We start from the raw sequence: 20,137 nt of genomic DNA on the forward strand, positions 1-20,137 counted from the left end.
TATTAGACCGGCACTTTTGGAACATGCTACACGTTAAGCATGAATCATGCTACCATACATCACATTACACAAATGTAATCTGGTCAGTATTTCAATCAGTTTCCATAAATATAGCATCAATTGTACTGTTTTTGAGGTCCCATACAGATGGATTTTTGTTTTCACCATCAATTGATCTTCACAGCTTTTCCTCTTAATGCAAAGTCAAAACTCGCCAAGCATTGCGAGAGCTTTTAAAGGTGCTTAGTGTTAAGTTACTCTTAAAAGAATATTCCATTTTATAAAAGAAAAATCCAGATAATTTACTCACCACCATGTCATCCAAAATGTTGATGTCTTTCTTTGTTCAGTCGAGAAGAAATTATGTTTTTTGAGGAAAACATTGCAGGATTTTTCTCATTTTAATGGACTTTAATGGACACCAACACTTAACATTAACTAAACACGTAACAGTTTTTTTTATCGGAGTTTCAAAGGACTATAAACGATCCCAAACGAGGCATAAGGGTCTTATCTAGCGAAACGATTGTCATTTTAGACAAGAAAAAATTAAAAATATGCTCTTTTAAACCACAACTTTTCGTCTAGGTCCGGTCCAGCGCGATCTAATGTAAATGCGTAGTGACGTAGGGAGGTCACGTGTTACATATATAAAATGCAAATTTGCGGACCATTGTAAACAATAAACTGACACAAAGACATTAATTTAGTATCAGTTGACATACAACAACGTAGGAACGGTCCTCTTTCAACACACTTGTAAACACTGGGGCGGAGTTTCGCGTTCGTCCGACGTATTGCGTGGGGTCACGCTGGCGCATCACGACCGGATCTAGACGAGAAGTTGTGCTTTAAAAGTGCATATTTTTTATTTTTCTTGTCAAAAATGACAATCGTTTCGCTAGATAAGACCCTTATGCCTCGTTTGGGATCGTTTATAGTCCTTTGAAACACCGTTGAAAAAAACTGTTAAGTGTTGAGTTAAGTATTAAATGTTGGGCTCTATTAAAGTCCATTAAAATAAGAAAAATCCTGCAATGTTTTCCTTAAAAAACATAATTTCTTCTCGACTGAGCAGAGAAAGACATCAACATTTTGGATGACATGGTGGTGAGTAAATTATCTGGATTTTTCTGTTAAGAAAATTGAATATTCCTTTAAAGTGTCAATCACATTTAAACAATTCTATGTAGAACTCTGTTCAAGTCATATTTGTAAAAAAAACCTTCAAATCTATCGCACCCCATCCCAACTAATAACCACAAGTATTTAAATCCTTCAGAACACTCTTAGTAATTATTAAAGGAAAACAACACCGTTTTTTTATATTTTGCTATGTTCTTACTTCAACTTAAACAAATTAATACATCCCTATCTTTTTTCAATGCGTGCACTTTTAATATTTGTACAGTGCCTCGTCAATGTGTTAGCATTTAGCCTAGCCCCATTCATTCCTATACAACAGGTTTCATGCTGTAATCTAGCCCTGACATCAACAAATATCTGGTTTATGTTACATGTTTTTGGTTCAGATGCTGAATGTAATGTAATGATAAGAATGTAATAATCCCAAACTTTAGACATTCTCTGCCGTTTATGGACATCTTTACACTCTGCCATCCTGCCAACTAAATTCAAAATGTATCACACGCTATGGTGTGTGCTTCCTGAACATTGAACAACGGTCCATGTGATAAGAATTTAACGAGGCTTCGAGGCAGAATTTTTGCCTCGAGGAATTCTTGTAATGGAGTTAATCGAGTAACTCGATGAATCGTTTCAGCCCTAGTATGTATTAATTCATCTAAGTTGAGGTAAGAACATAGTAAAATATTGAAAAACGGTGGTGTTTTCCTTTAAGGTTTTTATGCTGCATTGGTCAGCTCATCTGTAAATTCAGCCATAATGTCATGCAGCCAGATGTCTCTTTCCTCTTGTGAAGTGTCCACAAGGTAGATGACAACCTTACGGTCCCACGGCTGTGATGCTTCCTGCACTGATTCTAGTTGGGCCACCAGAGGCTTCTTCTCAACATGATTCCTAAAGACAATGGAGGCTTCTTCAGACCACTGCCTGGACTTCACACCTGGAATAATTACAAACACTTTTAAGTTTTACCAAATTACTTGTTTGTAATGCTCGTCTTAAAATTAATAGGTAATATCACAAAATGAGATAATGATATTAACCGAATGCTTTCGGCACATATAGGTCCTTTAAATACTTTCACCCAAAAATGAAAATTCTGTTATTATTTTCTTAAATTTCTTTGTTTTGATAATCACGGAGGAAAATATTTTAAAGGGCACCTATGGTCCGATTCACAATTTTACATTTCCTTTGGTGTGTTAGTGTGTATTAGTTCATGTTAACGATATGCAAAAAGTACAAACCCTAAAGTAAACAATGACGCAGGTTATTGTCTCCAACATAAATCTCTTTTTTTGGACTACAACAAACACAAGTAGACAAGACCGACATTATAATAATTCCTCCCACTTGGACTCAGTTCGTAAGTTAACTCCTGTTAGCATTGCATTTTGAGCGAATCTTTCAAACATGGTAAGGAGTGTCACATTTTTGGCTGACGTCAGAGGTATTCAGCCAATCACAACATACAGATTAGCTGGCCAATCCGGGACACAGAGCTTGTCCAAAATCAGTCCGTTTCAGGAAGAGAGTGAAATCTGGAGCTACAAAAATGTACGGTATGTGGAAAATAATGTGTGTTTTTAACCATAAACCACTCAAACACATTGTATTATACCAAATACACAAAATAACGTATTTAGCAATGAAATAGCTGTCCTGTAAGGGATGATTGTAACCAAACTGTTCATGAGCCCCATTCACTTCCATTGTATTCTTTTTCCTATTATGAAAGTAAATGGAGCTCATGATCGGTTTGGGTACAAACATTTCTCAAAATATCTTTCTTGGTGTTCATCAGAACAAAGGAATTTATACAGTGTTGTAACAACATAAGGGTGAGAATTTTTTTTATTTTTGGGTGAACTATCTCTTTAAATCTGCTTAATCCCAGCATCAGGCAATTTAGAAATACAGATTTGTAGGCAGAATGAAAAAATGCATGTTAAATGCATCTGAACTCTTTATATAAGTGTTGTAATGAAGGAAATTAATATGTTTGACAAAATTTGTATCTGCTAAAGAAATTTTAAACATTTCAACAAACAAATACATTTCAGTCAAGTGTTTCCAGAGTTTTACTTAACAGTCCCTCTGGCTAAATGAACATTGCATTGGTTTTATATAACATCTTCTAAGAACCAAAAAGTTTATGGAGAGCAACCAATACCAAAAATAAAATGCAGTAAATCTCCATTTCAATAAATAAAAAAGCTTTTCTAAAAGAAATTCAAGTGTACCGGCCAGCTGAGCAGTGATGGCCTGGAAGGGAAGCTGGCAGAACTCTTGGGTGAGCGGTCTGAGCTGAGTGCCTCTCACCAGCTCATGTTTGCCGTAGTCCAGCTGATACACTGACACCAATCCATTGTTCAAAACTCCTTTAACCAGAACGCGATACCAGCTGACAAATGAGACAAAGAAAAAAATTATCACATAACACCCAGGCAGTTAAAAAAAACCCCTTGACAACATGCCCAAGGGGCTACATTAAGAATACAAACCCTTACTTGTTTTCCATCTTGGCAGCGCAGACTTGATTCTTCTCCACTTTAAGCGGCCTCTCATCTGTCTGATTATAATACAGAATCATCTCCCCCATCAAAACCACTAATTTATACATATCCTGCCATGGCTGTAGGACAAAGTGTCCAGGATGGCAGGCCACCGAAACAAACACATCTATGTTCTGCCCAACCTCGGGCAACTCCAGCCCCGGAGGAAGAGCCAGATGTTTGGTTGGGGAGCCTGGAGGTGTGCTCTGACCTCCAGGTGGGGATGATCTCTTTTTGAGTGGGTGTACAGTTTTATCTCCTTCACTGGGGCTTGAGCTGGAGGTCTGGATGGTGACGGGGTTTGTCGGGGGGAATTTTGAAGGTCCGTGGCTGCTTAAGAAAACATCCTTCTGGTGGTTCCACAGATCAGAGTTAGCAAGCTGTTGGTTTAAACTGCAGCTTGTGTCGTGGAAGTTCTTGCTGGTGAAGAGATAAACATGAGCAAGGTGTTTGGACTCGTCCACCTTAGAGATCTAAAAGAAATTTGTGAAGGGTTTTTAGTAGGTATAAAATTTTATTATTTAAATTATCAGTTGATGTCATTCTAAATAACTGAATATTATAATTTATATATATAGATAGATAGATATAGATATATATAGTGGGGGAAAATAAGTATTAGACACATCAGCATTTTTTTCAGTGAGGGGATTTGTAAGTGGGCTATTGACACAAAATTCATCAGATGTAGCCATCAAGCCAAATATTGAATTCCTACAAAGAAATCAGAACATTTAAGTATACAAGTTGAGTCATAATAAATAAAGTGAAATGACACAGGGAATAAATATTGAACACTTGAAGATAATATGTAATATAGTGATAATCAATTACTTAGAATTACATTGATACCGATACTGATAGTTGTTGCTTTTTATTCCTTTTTTCAAATTGTGTCATGAAATCCTATAAGTGTAGGGTTTCCAACAAGTCAAATCTATCTGTCCACATTATTTATGTTTATTTGCCGTTTTCGTAATGTATTCTCATTTTATCTGCTCTGTATTATGTTCAATGTTTTCATATTTCTGTTTGTTAATATATTCAAACCTGTATTCATTGTTCTGCTGATCACAAAAGAAGGATATTTTGAGCAATATTTGTAACCAAACCGATTATGAGCACCATTGACTTCCATAGTAGTTTTTCCTATTATGTAAGTATAGGGTGCTTCTGTTTCTTGTTTCATTACAAATATCTTCCTTTGTATTCAGTAGAACCAAGAAATGCATACAGGTTTGGAATGACATGAGTGTGAGTAAATGATGACACAAGTTTCATTTTTGGGTGAACTATCCCTTTGCGTGTAAATGGCACTAGTGAGGATTTAAATGCGGGTGAAGCATTAACATGAGACTGGCCTTTAAGCTGCAGTCACTGCAGTGGAGTACGGTGTCTCTCAACCACTGTACAGCATCAGGAGTCCATGAACCAACACTTACAGACAGATCTGCCAAACAGCACTTCAGAGCCTACACAATGACAAACAGACAAATACGCACTATTACCTCTTGAGAAAAAGTGAGCAGTAAGTGATAAAATAAGACATTAGGCTACTGATGTATGCAGACTTCATCCTGCGTTGAGTGCATATTAAATGCTGATCACTCTTTACCTTTACCCTACTTCCAACTTGTACACATCACGCTGTGAAATTTGCCTATTGTGTTAGGGGCAGGGCCATGATTGGTGGCTTCAGTGCATCATTGAGTTATGATTTTAGGCCTGCCCAAAAATTCCTGAATTCAGCAATGTACTGTTTAATGATCTAACTCCACAAATCAGTACTAGATAGTTCACAATCTATGTAATGTGTTACATTTCTAACATTTATTATGTGTTTTGAAAATGAATTCTCTGAATTTGCTTTACTCTGACTTTAACCTCTGTGCTGCTATTGGCTGTTATCTGACCTGAGGTGGGATGGAGATGATGTCACGCAGCAGAGGAGGAGGGATCTCTCTCAACTCAGTGACCTCAACGGACGCCTGAACACCGATATCCACAAAGAGGATGTCCAGCACTCGGCTGCCGTGAAGGTTTGTTATCTATAGCAAAACCACAGTGAACATAATTCAGTAATTCAACAGTAATTAAAAAAATATCAAACTTATACTATTAAATAAGGAAACCAAAAGCTGTATTAACATCACACTGACATTAACATAATTATGAGTTTCAAAAATTGGATGAACAAGTCTTAAACACATAATTACAAGGTGGAAACCGAATTTTATAAAGCTCTGACATCAGGTAAAAACCAAATTTCATGTGGCGTTAGTAATTCAAGGTTAGTAGTTAGGCAGCAACCCTTTTATTTCTGTCTTATATGGCATTTCAATATAGCCAGTGTGTAACTCGTTTATGTTCCTCATCATAAACACTACAATAAAACCATAATGGGTAGGTTTTCACCACTAGAGCTCGCTATTACACATTATTACATGGCTTGTTGAAAGCTTCATTCTGATTGGCCAGTTGCGACATTTGCAGATGTGTTAAATTTCAAGATAACAACCGCTCAATACTAATTACACACAGTAACCTGTGAGCTGCAAATCATTTTGAGAGGTACAGTTTAATATTACACAAAAAATTAATATAAATGTGTGTTTTTATAACATATGACATTATTTACAAAAAAATAATACAAATAATGCGTTTGAACATCTTTGTCTTATCTTGGTTTCCTCGCAGAAGATCTCCATCCATAAAAATAAGCGAATAAAATTGTTAAAATCAATATTTAATGTTTCTTACATTACTTACAAGGTAAATAACCATGTAGTAAGTGGCATAATGTAAAGGCAGCCGGTTGTTATCACAAAATAAGCCCCTTCAGTGTGATACAAGACCCTCCACTTTGCGTCAAGTCCTAATCACACTGTCGGGGATTATTTCTGTGATAACTGTTATCCCTAACATAGCAGAATAACAATAACAAAGGCAAAGCATAATGACATTATTTATTTTTTATTTATAAATCCTTGGCAACTTTTGGGATAATCTAAGTACACGACTGCTTTAAATATAAGTGGTTTTTGCATATTTTTTTTACAAAAATCTTACATATTGGGGCTTTAATTCACCCCTTGCAAAGCTTTTTTTGGCTTTTGCTAAGATTTTTGATGTGTTTTTACCATTGAAGTCACTACTTAATCGACTGTGGTGTTATGAGAGTTGTCAAGGAAATAAAAATTTACAGTACTTCCGACACAACATTAATTCCGGATTAACCTGAACCAGAAGAACTGGATCATCCAGAATACGTTATTCACAAGTTCTACATTTACTTGTTAAAAGCTTTCATCCAAAGCCACTTACAAAAAGTGAAAAAAAAAAACAGCAAAGCAGGAAAGCAATAACGTGAGAAATGCCATACAAAGTCCCTTTCATCTTAAAGGGCACCTATTATGGCCTTTTTTACAAGATGTAATTTAAGTCTCAGGTGTGCCCAAAATCTGTCTGTAAAGTTTCAGCTCAAAATACCCCACTGATAATTTATTATATACATGTCCAAAATGCCCCTATTTGGGTGACGGCAAAAACTTGCTATTTAAATGTTTGTACCTTTAAAAGCAAATGAGCTACAACTCCTCACTTCCTTGCAAACAGACAGTGACTTCTTTCAGTTAAAATAGATCTGATTAATAAAGTCTGAGACAATAGTATCTTGTAGACAGAGAACAACTTGCTGAGAGTGGAAACTATGGTGGTGCAGGACTGTAAGTGGGTGTGGCTTTATCAATGTGACCTCACATTGATAAGAGAATCAAAATGGCATATCTAATGAGACTGCTTTGGTTTAATTGGGATTAAAAAACAAGGAGCGGTTGGATTATTTTCATCGTAGGGTGGTTGTGTTCACACCTTGTAAAAGTGGATTTTACATAATATGGTGCCCTTTAACTGTTCTACTGTAAATAAATCATGTCCCCTTCAGTCATTCAAATTAGTTAACAGTAAGAATTATTCAACATTATCTGATAAATTAAGACTGTAAAAACACTGTTCCCAATTACACAATATACTGTATTTTATAATATACAAATCTTGCTTAAATAATACTTCATTTTAAATAACTCTCTTTATCCTTTTTGCGGTTCAGTGCAGTACACTCACCTCCACCCGGGACCATTTGCCTTTGTAACGTGCCAAACAGCTCTTGCCACAAAAAGGTTGGGAAACCAGTGACTCTGATGTGACCTTTTACGAGAAAAGTATAAGTGAGTTTACTCTTTCTGCACTGCAACAGACATCAAACTTCTCACATCACAATGAGCAATTGCTCTAGAAAACATATTCAAAACATGTTATCGCTATTTTAGGCACTAATATATTAGGGATACTAGTAGGGATTATGTAGTTGACGCCTGCTAATCTGATTAAGCCCATAATCCCAATCTGTCCAGAGAAGAGGTGTACAGTAGCAATATATAAGGATACATGGAAAGATGATGCAACTGGAGTACCTGGGATCGGAAATAGTTTTCGATCTTCTCTAGAATTTCATTAAGTTTAGCCAGACCTCTTGAAGGCACCTGGCAGTAGATCGTCCCGTCTGAGCAAACACTAGTCACAGTCACATTCATATAAGCACTGTTGACCTATGACAGAACATATATAAACAACATGAATCATATTTTATAGCATACAAAATAATTTTTAATCAAAAAAAGAGGGGCGGTTTCCCAGACAGGGTTTTTCCTAGTCCAAGACTACAATGCATGTTTGAGCTGCCTTAATTTAAAAATGTCTAATTGTAATACAATGAAAGTGGATTATATTAATATGTATGATACAGCATATTAATATGAAAAAAATAATAAAAAATTATATAATAAATAATTTTATTCTACCACCAATCACTAACTATGCATAGTTACCTTTAGGGGACTCTCTAATGATTTGTCTTGCAGAGCTTTCAAACAAGCTGCATTAATGTTAATGTCATCATCCTGTGATGTGTCATACAGGACCACCAGAGGCACTTCCTCCCGCTCTACGATCTCAGCCAATAGAATCTTACCGCTGGCCACAGACTCGAACCTCTTCAACACTGCCGGCTCATGGCTAAAAGACTCCAGGCCTGAAAACATAACAGAAATAATTTAGGATCACTTAATTTCACAATTTATGTAGATATTTCTCATTCATAATTAAATGCAAAACTCACCAGCCAGTTTACATTTGGTGGCTTGAAAAGGCAATCTAAAAAACTTTTCGTGTAACTCGAGCAGTTTGCTCCCGCTGATGACTTCAGAAAAACCATGATCTACATAGTGAACCTGTTAAAACATCACAGACTATGTTTTGTAGTAATTTATAAGAAACAGCACAGATAGAAATTGTACAGTAGATTAAAAACAGACAAAAACATTTGCTGTGACCTCATAACGAACCTTAACTTTGTCGGCCATGACCTCACACACTTGTGCTCGTAGGATCTCCTCCTCTTCCTCAGCACGTACAGCAGTCAGCTGACCTGGACAGGGTGAACTCAGAGTCATCTTGGTGTTGTCCTTCCTATAAAACTCTCTCATTTCATCTTCCATCTTCTCCTGGGCTTTGGAGTAACTTTCACCTATATATCTGCACATAAACACACACATTTCATCAAGGGTTAAAGGATTAGTCAATTTCTTAAAATAAATCCAGATAATTTACTCACCACCATGTCATCCAAAATGTTGATGTCTTTCTTTGTTCAGTCAAGAATAAATTATGTTTTATGAGGAAGACATTACAGGATTTTCTAATTTTAATGGACTTTAATGGACCCCAACACTTAACAGTTTTAATGCAGTTTAAAATTGCAGTTTCAAAGGACTCTAAACAATCTCAAATGAGGCATAAGGGTCTTATCTAGTGAAACAATTGTCATTTTTGGCAAGAAAAATCAAAAATATGCACTTTTAAACCACAAATTCTTGTCTCCTCCGGTCCTGTGATGCGCTAAAAGTGCATATTTTTTATTTTTCTTGCCAAAATTGACAATCGTTTCACTAGATAAGACCCTTATGCCTCGTTTGGGATTGTTTAGAGTCCTTTGAAAATGCAATTTTCAACTGCATTAAAACTGTTAGGTGTTGGGGTCCATAAAAGTCCATTAAAATGAGAAAAATCCTGGAATGTTTTCTTCAAAAAACATAATTTCTTCTCGACTGAACAAAGAAAGACATCAACATTTTGGATGACATGGGGGTGAGTAAATTATCTGGATTTTTTTAAAGAAAATTGACTATTCCTTTAATATAGTGTAACAGCATAATAGTGAACACTTACATTTTTAGCACCTTGATATATTTTCTTAGTTAGAATTTAAGGCAAAAGGTATTCGCAAATCAAAACATTATGTGAAATTCAGGTTAAAGTCTCGTAATACAAAATTTCTCAAAATTTTTTGGGGTGGGGGGGATTTTTAATTTCAAAACCACTGTACAGAAATGCTAAATGTGTAATAATCTGAATAACACCTGTTATATAGTCCTATATAAAGTTTACCATAGCATGACAATATTTAGGGCAGGGGTGGGGAACCCTGGTCCTGGAGGGCCACTGTCCTGCAGAGTTTTGTTCCAACCCTAATTAAACACACCTGAAAAATCTAATGAAAGTCTTCAGGATCACTTGGAAATGAAATTCAGGTGTGTTTGATTAGGGTTGGAACATAACTCTGCAGGACAGTGGCCCTCCAGGACCCAGGGTTCCCCACTCCTGATTTAGGGCCTAAAATCTCACGAGGAGAGAAAGTGAAGGATTGTGATTTCGAGTCACACCTCAGAATGACACTATTAGTGTCAGCTGCTTCCATCACCAGGACAGATGGATATTCCTCTGTAGGGATAATGAGATGAGGCACCGTCTGACTGCTTAAACGCCGCTCTGATGTCTGTAATTGAGCCAATCCAGACTGGTTACGGTTCTCATCCTCCACCACTTTGGCATACAGAATCGCTCTTTTGGGGTTGTCTGGTACGGGGTAGTCAATCGTACATATATCTGACAGCAAAGTGAGGTTATCCAGCACAAACTCTGGCAGCTTGGATTTATAGGTGTCCTGGTAGAGTTTAGGCAGAGCGTGGGCCCACAGACCACTGCTGTATTTTAAGAGCAGCTCTCCAAGTCTCTGTCTGAGATCTGGAGGTAGAGCTCTGGATGATGCAGGGGATCTTGGTTTGGAGGTGGGAGATGGTTTTTGAGTATGATGAGGTGTTTTCTGATGGGATGGTGGTGTGTCATGTTTGGGGGGTGTAGCAGCATTGGGTGGGGTGCTAATCTGGTTCATTTCTTTAGCAGGGTACAGCAGAAACTCTTGTGGTTTGCTGATGCAGGGTTTCTCAACCTGTAAAACAAAAAAACAAGGCGACATGGTCCAGGTCATAATTTTAAATCTGGTTCAAATAAAAAACAATTAACCCTTAAACTTCTTGGGTTTTATATTCATAAAAAATATGATCAGAAGTTTTTATTTCTTAGCAAATCTGACATTCTGACTACAGAAATTGATGATCTGAAAACATTAGCTTAGCTTTTCTACTTTTAGCATAAAGTGACAAATCAACTGTTTGGTTGAGCACGTTTTTGCAAAACATACTACATTTTTTATGGCACCAAGTAACATAATTTTGGTTAGGGTTCTTACAGTGTAACATGTAAAAAATATGCTTTCCTTGCAAATTTCAACGAAGAAGAAGTATTGTGACAAGTGGATATGGATGTGGATTTTTTTGGCATAACATACCTCAACCAGATGGTAGAGATGGCTCAATCAGTTAGATACTCATCTCAATAAAATATATTGACTAAAATGTGCTCAACCATTTGGTGTAAAGGTAGTTAAAGGATTAAGAAATGAGAAATATTGAGAAACAAACTAAAAAGAGAATACAACTGTATAAAGAGAAAATAATGATAAGGCACATCACCCCAAATTTCATAAATATAAAAATTATGTATTCAAGTTCAAGTGCATTCAATCTATACAGTCTTATCTATCTATTACCTATCTATTATTATCATATATAATTGCTTCTCATGCTCTTTAATAGAATACATCAAGAAAATACAGAAAATGTGTATGTAAAACTGCTTAAAAATTAGAACTGGGCATAGATTAATCTAGATTAATCTCATACAAAATAAAAGTATTTTTTGCATAATATATGAGTTCTTGATGTGTGTAAATATTATGTATATATAAACACACACACATACATTATATATATATATATATATATATATATATATATATATATATATTTAAGAAAATTTTTATTTAAATATTGTTTTTTCATTCATATATAATTTAGAATATATAAAAATATAAATAAATATATAATATAAAAGTAATTTTTTGCATAACATATGAGTTTGTGCTGTGTGTAGTTATAATTTATATATAAATACACACATTCATGTATGTATTTAAGAAACATTTACATGTGTATATATATTTATTTATATTTTTATATATTCAAAATTATATATGAATTAAAAAACAATATTTAAATAAAACATTTCTTAAATGTATATATATGTATGTGTGTGTGTTTATATATACATAATATTTACACACATCAAGAACTCATATATTATGCAAAAAAATACTTTTATTTTGTATGAGATTAATCTAGATTAATCTATGCCCAGCCCTAATAAAAATGTAAACTGATGTGTGAAGTTTTTAGGGTAAACTCCTCTTCCACTTAAGCAGTAGAAGGAAACTGCAGGATCTCTTAAACCTAAATGGATGGACATTAAAACTTCTTAAACAACACACACACACACACACACACACGCACGCACACATGCACGCACGCACGCACACACGCACGCACGCACCCACGCACACACACTCAAAATGTACAGATAGTGGTAATTTATGTTTTATGATAACATAAGCCAGACTAAAAACTTACAGTACAGATGTGAGTCCAGTGTTCCAGGTCTTTCAGGGCTTCAATGGGTAGATCTTGTTTATAATGCTCTTGGTATAGCTGAGGCAGCTTGGATACCCAGAGGCCATTGCAGTGCTTGTTAAGAATCTCTTTAAGATGAGACTGCACCAGTTTGGGACTGTAAGGCGCAGTATGAGGCACTCTTTGTTTTGCTGGAGTTGTGCTTTCAGTCGGGTTATATGAGGCTGAAAATACCAATAACATATACGTTGCTGCTTTATAAGCATTCTGCTTTGACAAAACATAAAAGATGTCAGTTCTTAGTTGAATTTATACATATTAATACAATGAATAATTTTAATTTTTAAGAAGATTCCATCTACTACAGTATTACGGGCTTCCGAAAAAAAATATGTTGCAAAAATTTTATTTTCTCTACACAGCAAATTCCAGATCACATCACGAAAAACATTTAAGTCAAGTAACCCTACACTTTTGAACAGTAGTGAAACCCCACGTCACACTAGACGACTTCTTCCTTTGACTCCTGTGCAAATGCATGCAAATGTGGCAGAAACGTTTTATTTCATTTCTGAATTGACTAAATAGATTTGGCAGAAACAGTACAAATCCAGAACGAATTTTCAATGAAAGACACTTAATAAAGACTCTGTCTTGCTTGCCTGCACACATTACAGCTCACAGCAACATCAGAATTAAGGGGAATGTTGGCATAAGAGATCCTTCTGTGTAACAGCAGGAGCTTTCTGTTTGCTTGAGACATAAGACAACTGTTCTCCTTTTATCATTTAATGAAAATCCCAACCTTGGAATGTTTCCTTGGACCGGATCTTATGTTACTATGGACCTCAGGATAGCTGTAACCTTTAAAGGACTTTTCTGTGAAGTAGAACAGTATGTTTAGGCCGTCAATATATTTAACCAATTCAAGTCCTGAGGCTGCTCACCATTGCTCTGCTGCGGGTTTCTGGAGAGGTGGGTAATTACTTCTTTCTGGAATCTGGGGGGAAGGGTCATCCTTTTGTCTGATCTAAAAAAAATACATGGATTAGACAAAGGATAAGAGCTAAGAAAAATATGTCATTTCTAGACTTTAAAATGCTACATTTAAAATGCAGCCATCATTAAAGGGATCGTTCACCAAAAGATGAAAATTCTATGGAACCAGAAAGGGCTTCTTCACCGAAAGTGAAAAGATCTGGGGCACCATTTATTTCCATAGTATTATTTTACTACTATGGAAGTCAATGGTGCCCCAGATCTCGGTTACAAACATTCTTCAAAATATCTCTTTGTATTCATCACAACAAAGACATTTAAAGGGTAAGTAAATTAATTAAATTGTTTCTTTTTTCGGCAAACTATCCCTTTAAATGTGTTATTTGATTACTGCAACCTTGTTCACATTTTTTTGTATCTTCAATAAAGCTATAAGTCAATAAAGAAAATAAGTATTTGATCAACATTTTTATCAGTTAGGGGATTTCTAAGTGGGCTATTGACACAAAATGTAGCTATTAAGCCAAATATTGAATTCATACAAAGAAATCAGAACATTTAAGTATACAAGTTGAGTCTTGACATAGGGAATAAGTATTGAATACATGAAGAGAACAAGTATGCTGTCCAATTCAATGTGAACAGTACTGTATTCTGATATATGATTATGCTTAATATATTGTGCCTAATCAATAAGCACATTCTGGTAGGTCTGCATGTGACAGGAATGCATACAGGCAATAGAAACACTAATCTCATAGATTTTTATAGACACCGTTTATCTTGGTCAAACAGACAATAAATATTACAGTTACTTTACAGACATTTCTCCTAAAAACCACATGCCACCTGAAAAGGGCTTAAGGTTTAAAAAAGTAAAGCTGCCCAATATTGTGTTTTTACAATCGATCTTGCTTTTACGATTAATCATTGCTGTCAACTTAGATAGCTTTACTCCCCACTGATCTTAAACAGTGACCAGTAAAGCCCATGCTACCCTGCTAGTCTCTAGGCACAAAGCTTCCAGAGACATTTTTTATCAACACATCATAAATAAGCAGCACAGTGGCTGAGTCATGCTCAACAGAATAAGAGCGATGGTCTTTAAAGTGCTGCAAGAAGAAAATGGTGTTGACAAATAGATGTTATCGGAAAAACCCTAGAAATTCAAATCTAAATCATTTCTCAAGATTATGGTTTGGTTATACTGAAAGGACCAGCACAGGATCAATTTAAATTCTGGTTTGTGCCATTGTGGTTGTGTTTTTGGCAGAATCATCTCATAATTTGTTATTAATTGTTGAGTCCACAAAATTGTCGAGAACATATGACAGCAAGGTCAATAATATTACATCATAGCAATAATAAGTGCAGACATCCTGCAGCACACCCGGTCTATTTTGTGATAAAACAGGGGTGTCCAGGTCCGATTGCATAGGTGTCAGATGACCCATGGTATACCATAAGAAAAGTGCTGATTCACTGTGGATTGGTTGAGAATGGTTAATCTGTGAGATAATGGAGGGGGATTAAAAAACTCCAGCGAACCCGGCACCCTCCACACCCTCAGCCTTTGTGTGTGCTACAGTAAGCAATGCAGAACAGAATACTAAAGAGTGAGATCACTTGTTTGCTCTCAATAGCATTTGGCTGGAGTGATTTTACACACACCCAGCACCCTCCATTTCATTGCTGAATAAGCAATGAGTTCAGACAACACTCAGCTTTCTGTTATTGCCAAAGTGAATATCAACAGCTGAGTAATTTTAGCATTATGGATGTGACAATGCAGTCAAAACTTGAATAATAATAATAACAAACTTGAATAATAAATAAATTCTCAGAGAATTCATTTATTACCAATATATTAAACCGTGTGTTTATATTTTCCTAAACCCCTGATAATAGAGTACAGACACCAGAAAAAGATATAGTCTATACTCATGTTTTCTATTTTATATAAGAGAAACATTCATGCATTATGGATGTGACAAAAACTTACGTTATGTAAAATAAAAGTTTTTGGGAGACTTAAATTTAAAGGCACAAGCTAGAAGCAATTATACCAAATTAATGGATACAAGATGGCTCCAACATTATGAACGTGACAATTCTAAAAATTTGCACTTACTTAACTGTGAAAAATAAACCACCAAATATTGACATCTGAGATACCAGTATGGTTAAAGAGCACCTATTGTCCGATTCACGACTTACATTTCCTTTGGTGTGTAAGTGTGTGTAAGTACATGTTAACAATATGCAAAAGGTAAATACCTCCAACGATGGGCGAGTTATCGTTTGCACCATAAATCTTTTTTCTTGGACTACAACAAACACACAGATTGTAGGCAACAGTTTACTTCCTGGGATTGGTGATGTAGACAAGACCGACATTATCATAATTTCTCCCGTTTCGGACTCACAGCCTGTAAGTTAACTCCTGTAAGCATTGCATTGTGACCGAATTTTTCAAACATGGTAAGGAGCGTCACATTTCCGGTCGTCAGAGGTATTCAGGCCAATCACAATGTACAGATTAGCTGGCCAATCAGGGAAACAGCACTTTTCAAATCGATGAGTTTTCAACAAAACCAGTGCGTTTCAGGAAGACCGGGATATCTAAAGCTACAAAAATTTACGATATGTGGAAAATAATGTGTTTTCTTTACCATAAACCACATAAACACATTGTATTATAGCAAATACGCAACATTTTTAGCAATGAAATAGGTGCCCTTTAAAAACTTTGGGGAAACTATGAAAATTAGTCTATTAGGTATAAAAAAAAAACTAGGATCTATTTGAACTCTTTCTGTACTCTTACTAAAGCTTGATTTTGTATTCAGCTATTAGCTTACGACTGTAATAAATATCAAATAAATACATGTAAATCAAATAAATGTACTTTAATTTAAGTGTTACGTGTAATGTAACAGATTTTTTCACATTTTTTAGTGTGACTGCAATGCACGTACATTTCGCAAAATTACCTTTCCGAGGGAATAGAGGGTTTTCTTGGGGGTGTATTTGGGGGTGTGCTGTGGGGTTTGCCACCTCTCCCCTCAGGTTGGAAGTCTCTCATATTTCCAGTGCGATAGTCTCCATGACCCCCTCCACGACCTCCACCTCGCCCCAGACGTCCACGATGCTCAGGCTGTCTCAAAGATGTCCTCGGCTTGGCTATGAAAGACAACATCAAAAACAAGAGTCAAATGAGTATTACTGTATACATGTATATACAAAACAAAGCTGAAAATATCAAGTTGGAAATCTTGGAATGCAAGCATGGACAGAAGTATTCCAAGAGATGGAATTTGAACTGAATCAACAAGAAAACACTGAATAACCAGCTGAGAAATCTTTGTAGTAGCACTGCGAAGCACTACAAATGTTATACTGTCAATAAAGCACACATCTGTTCACAAGGATAATACTACATAATTGTAATGCAGGCAGGCTTAAAGAAAGACCTAAATGACTGTAAAAAGGATGTTGCATAATATTCACAAAAATATGACAGCATTGGTTGCTGTCTAGTCAATAGTATAGTTGTTTGTGATCTGATGATGGCACCAAATAAATAAAAGCATTAAAATAAGTCCATGGAAAGTAATGTTTTTCCAATAAAAAGACACTGGGTTTGAAGAGGTTAAAACAATTTGATTATTCTCAGACATTTCCTAATGATACGTAAATCCACTGTACAGCTTCATCCCTAACAATCTAAATTTGTAAAAAAAAAGAAATCACAGACAAAACATGTGACACAACAACAAACACATAATTACATGATACTGCTCCGCCTGACCTTTACATAAAAGCTGTTTTATATTATATGTATTAAACATAAGATATCTCCTAACCTAACTGTACGAAAATAACATCATACCTTCCAACCCGGCTCTAAAAGCAGCCGACTGCTTCCTCTGGAGCAGTCCAGTGTGAAGACGAGGTAGCAATTTAATACTTACTGTATATAACTGCCTACAGAGATAAGCATTCCACAGGCTATTAGTTTCTAAAGAGCGGATGCACAGCACAGCATCGCCACAGCATCAGCATCGGTCAAGACATTAAATAACAAATGGAAAAATAAGAGACGATTTCAGACAGTCCTCCCTGTAAAGCCACGCAAGCTATGTGCTACCTTACTGCAGTCTCCAGACCTTGCTCCCTCTCATCTTAGCACGCTCTCTCTCTCTCTCTCCACTGTGGGTCAATACAGATGCCTGGTTTCTGCTGTATCATGGCAAGACAAGTTAAAACTGAGATGCTGATACGGGGTCAGTATGAGCCCAAAAATGTTGGGGCTGGTGGTGCATTTGCACTTCCTAGAACAGCCATAACATTTGCTGAATCACCTAATGCAGAGCTTTATTCTTAGCACACCCAGAACCTTTGTTGCATTCTCCGAGGGGTTTAAATAGGCCAAATAAACAGCCAAATGACACGGTACATCCTATATAATATCGTCTCCTGATCACGTTACACTTGCATTCACAGTCCCAATTAACGAAAATGATGAGTCTTACCATTGAGTACCAGCGGAGCGGCAGGTTTCATTCTCATTTGACAGTTCACCACCTGAGGTCGACCTGTCTTCTTTGATAAACGCTGACGGGCTGCAAGCTTCGTAATGTGGGCCATCTCATTCCCTGTCCTAGGATGGCACACCACCTAAAGTTATAGACCAGCAAAATAATAATACTTTGTATACATACAATACAACATATATATTTGTATACATGTTGTGTATTTTGTCCTATGTAGTGCCTTTAGCTACTGTTTAAGGCTTTATATTCATAAATACTTGATTATTATTATTATTATGTAGTAAAGAAATCTTACCTCTCCAGACTGCTCTTTGTCTAATCTCATGACTGAGGGTATGTTGTACAGAAAGGCATCCAATGTGGCATAACCCAACTGTTTATAGGGTATGAGCTCACCTGTCATGTCTTTATATTCCACCTGCAGACGGGACAGTGACACCCCACTATTATTGGACATGAGCACTGCCCGTAGCATCTTCTTCACTAGTTCTTCATCCGCCATCTTAAAAATGAAAGAAGAAATGGGTCGTCTTAATGTTTGAAGAAGGTGTGTTTTAAAGAAAGATGCCACTTGGTTGATATTTTGTTAACTGATGCAATAATAATATAACTGCTAAATAACACTAATATTGTAGATATAAATCAACATAAATTATCTAGACAGGAGTGGCTCAGTTGCCTGATACCAATAAAGCGATTGTACAAACTGTCTGCGGGTCATTTTTTTTAAGGTTTGCAAAGTTACCATGCTAACATGATGACTACACAGGTCAAAGGTTACACTTAATTTTAAAAGCATCAACTGATTGATTTATTGCATTGATTACCAGTATCTTAAGAAGAGTGGTATTGATTTCAATGCATAGACAACAACTGGAAAACAATATAAAAACAACAAGCATATCTAAAAATAAGGAGGTTTTTGAGTGGATTGCATCAAGTATTTTTTTAATCTCACCAACACAAAGGGAGTAAGAGCATTATCCATACTATAACTAGTGTTGTTCTGAAATGGCTATGACCAATGGCTCCTGACCAGTTACAGCACCTTAAGTTTTACATTTTTCCTAGAATACTATGCATGTACAGAATAATATAAATACAGTATAATATAGAATAATATAAATGTAAACCTAAAATGTCGATGCTGAAACAATTCACCAAAAACATGAAACAAAAGTGAAAGTAGTGAGAAATGACATGCATGTGTGTATAACACGTTGTAAGTCTGACGTCATATTGTCAAGACTCAGGAGCAGAAAAAGATACGCCCTTTATTTTTGATAAATTACAGACAGTCGTCCAAAATTATTTTTTATAGTTATGTTACTTAGCTTAGTGTATTGTTCGTTTAAGTGCAGAATGAATGCAAATCCATAAACTTTCCAGTAAGTTATCTATCTTAATGTAACTTAGACAACAGTTGACGCGCGTGTCATACGCACGCTCATCCGATGGGTCTTATAAACATGTAGAAGTGTTTCTAAGAATTTAACAGATTATTTATTGGTTCTGGTGGTTTTGATCTAGTTATTATTAATGACAAACTGATTAGGCTAATAGTTCAGAGTTGCTGTAAACACTTCTCTAGCAACGCATCTCTTATTCTAGAACAGTTGAAATATAAAGTTGCTAACTAATCCACAACTACCATAAGTCGTCTTACCGCTATATGGATGTGGGTCGTCAGTCCGGTTTAGTGACTGGTTCGTCGCACGGTTTGTCCGCCCGTGTCTCTGTCCCGTGGGCAGTGTCACTCACTGCGTCCTACTGAACTTCTCGCACCATCCCAACTGTCATTATCCACATAGCGCATGCGCATTACACACACGGCAGGTACACATTACCAGAGCTTACTGGTCATTTTTACTCCTTGCTGTAATCACTGATAATTTTTCTTTGCCTTAGACCTCTACTCACTCATAATACTCGCACAGTCACACTCTCTGATTTTTCACAT

The 20,137-nt window shown here is 36.1% G+C and overlaps 1 protein-coding gene across 4 annotated transcripts; it reads right to left on the reverse strand.

Moving 5' to 3' along the window:
* Positions 1 to 1,101: 1,101 nt before the first annotated feature.
* On the reverse strand, positions 1,102 to 19,970 carry tdrd7b (tudor domain containing 7 b). Of its 4 annotated transcripts, XM_065289031.2 has the most exons (17): positions 19,844 to 19,970; positions 18,473 to 18,679; positions 18,157 to 18,301; positions 16,615 to 16,804; positions 13,570 to 13,652; positions 12,623 to 12,846; positions 10,481 to 11,046; positions 9,104 to 9,293; positions 8,878 to 8,989; positions 8,588 to 8,790; positions 8,174 to 8,308; positions 7,824 to 7,907; positions 5,615 to 5,749; positions 5,063 to 5,173; positions 3,657 to 4,174; positions 3,390 to 3,550; positions 1,102 to 2,086 (listed from the first exon to the last, which is right to left on the reverse strand). In XM_065289031.2, exons 2-17 carry the CDS (start codon positions 18,677 to 18,679, stop codon positions 1,866 to 1,868), a joined length of 3,285 nt encoding a protein of 1,094 aa, XP_065145103.1. In that variant the 5' UTR covers positions 19,844 to 19,970; the 3' UTR covers positions 1,102 to 1,865. The 4 variants fall into 4 exon arrangements, with proteins under 4 accessions (XP_065145103.1, XP_065145106.1, XP_065145105.1 ...); XM_065289034.2 differs by lacking the exons at positions 18,157 to 18,301; positions 18,473 to 18,679 and having other exon boundaries at positions 19,844 to 19,959; XM_065289033.1 differs by lacking the exons at positions 18,157 to 18,301; positions 18,473 to 18,679; positions 19,844 to 19,970 and adding an exon at positions 17,596 to 17,794.
* Between the last annotated feature and the right edge of the window lie 167 nt (positions 19,971 to 20,137).

This window comes from Paramisgurnus dabryanus, chromosome 2, assembly GCF_030506205.2.
Source record: "Paramisgurnus dabryanus chromosome 2, PD_genome_1.1, whole genome shotgun sequence".
Classification (NCBI taxonomy): Eukaryota; Metazoa; Chordata; class Actinopteri; order Cypriniformes; family Cobitidae; genus Paramisgurnus; species Paramisgurnus dabryanus.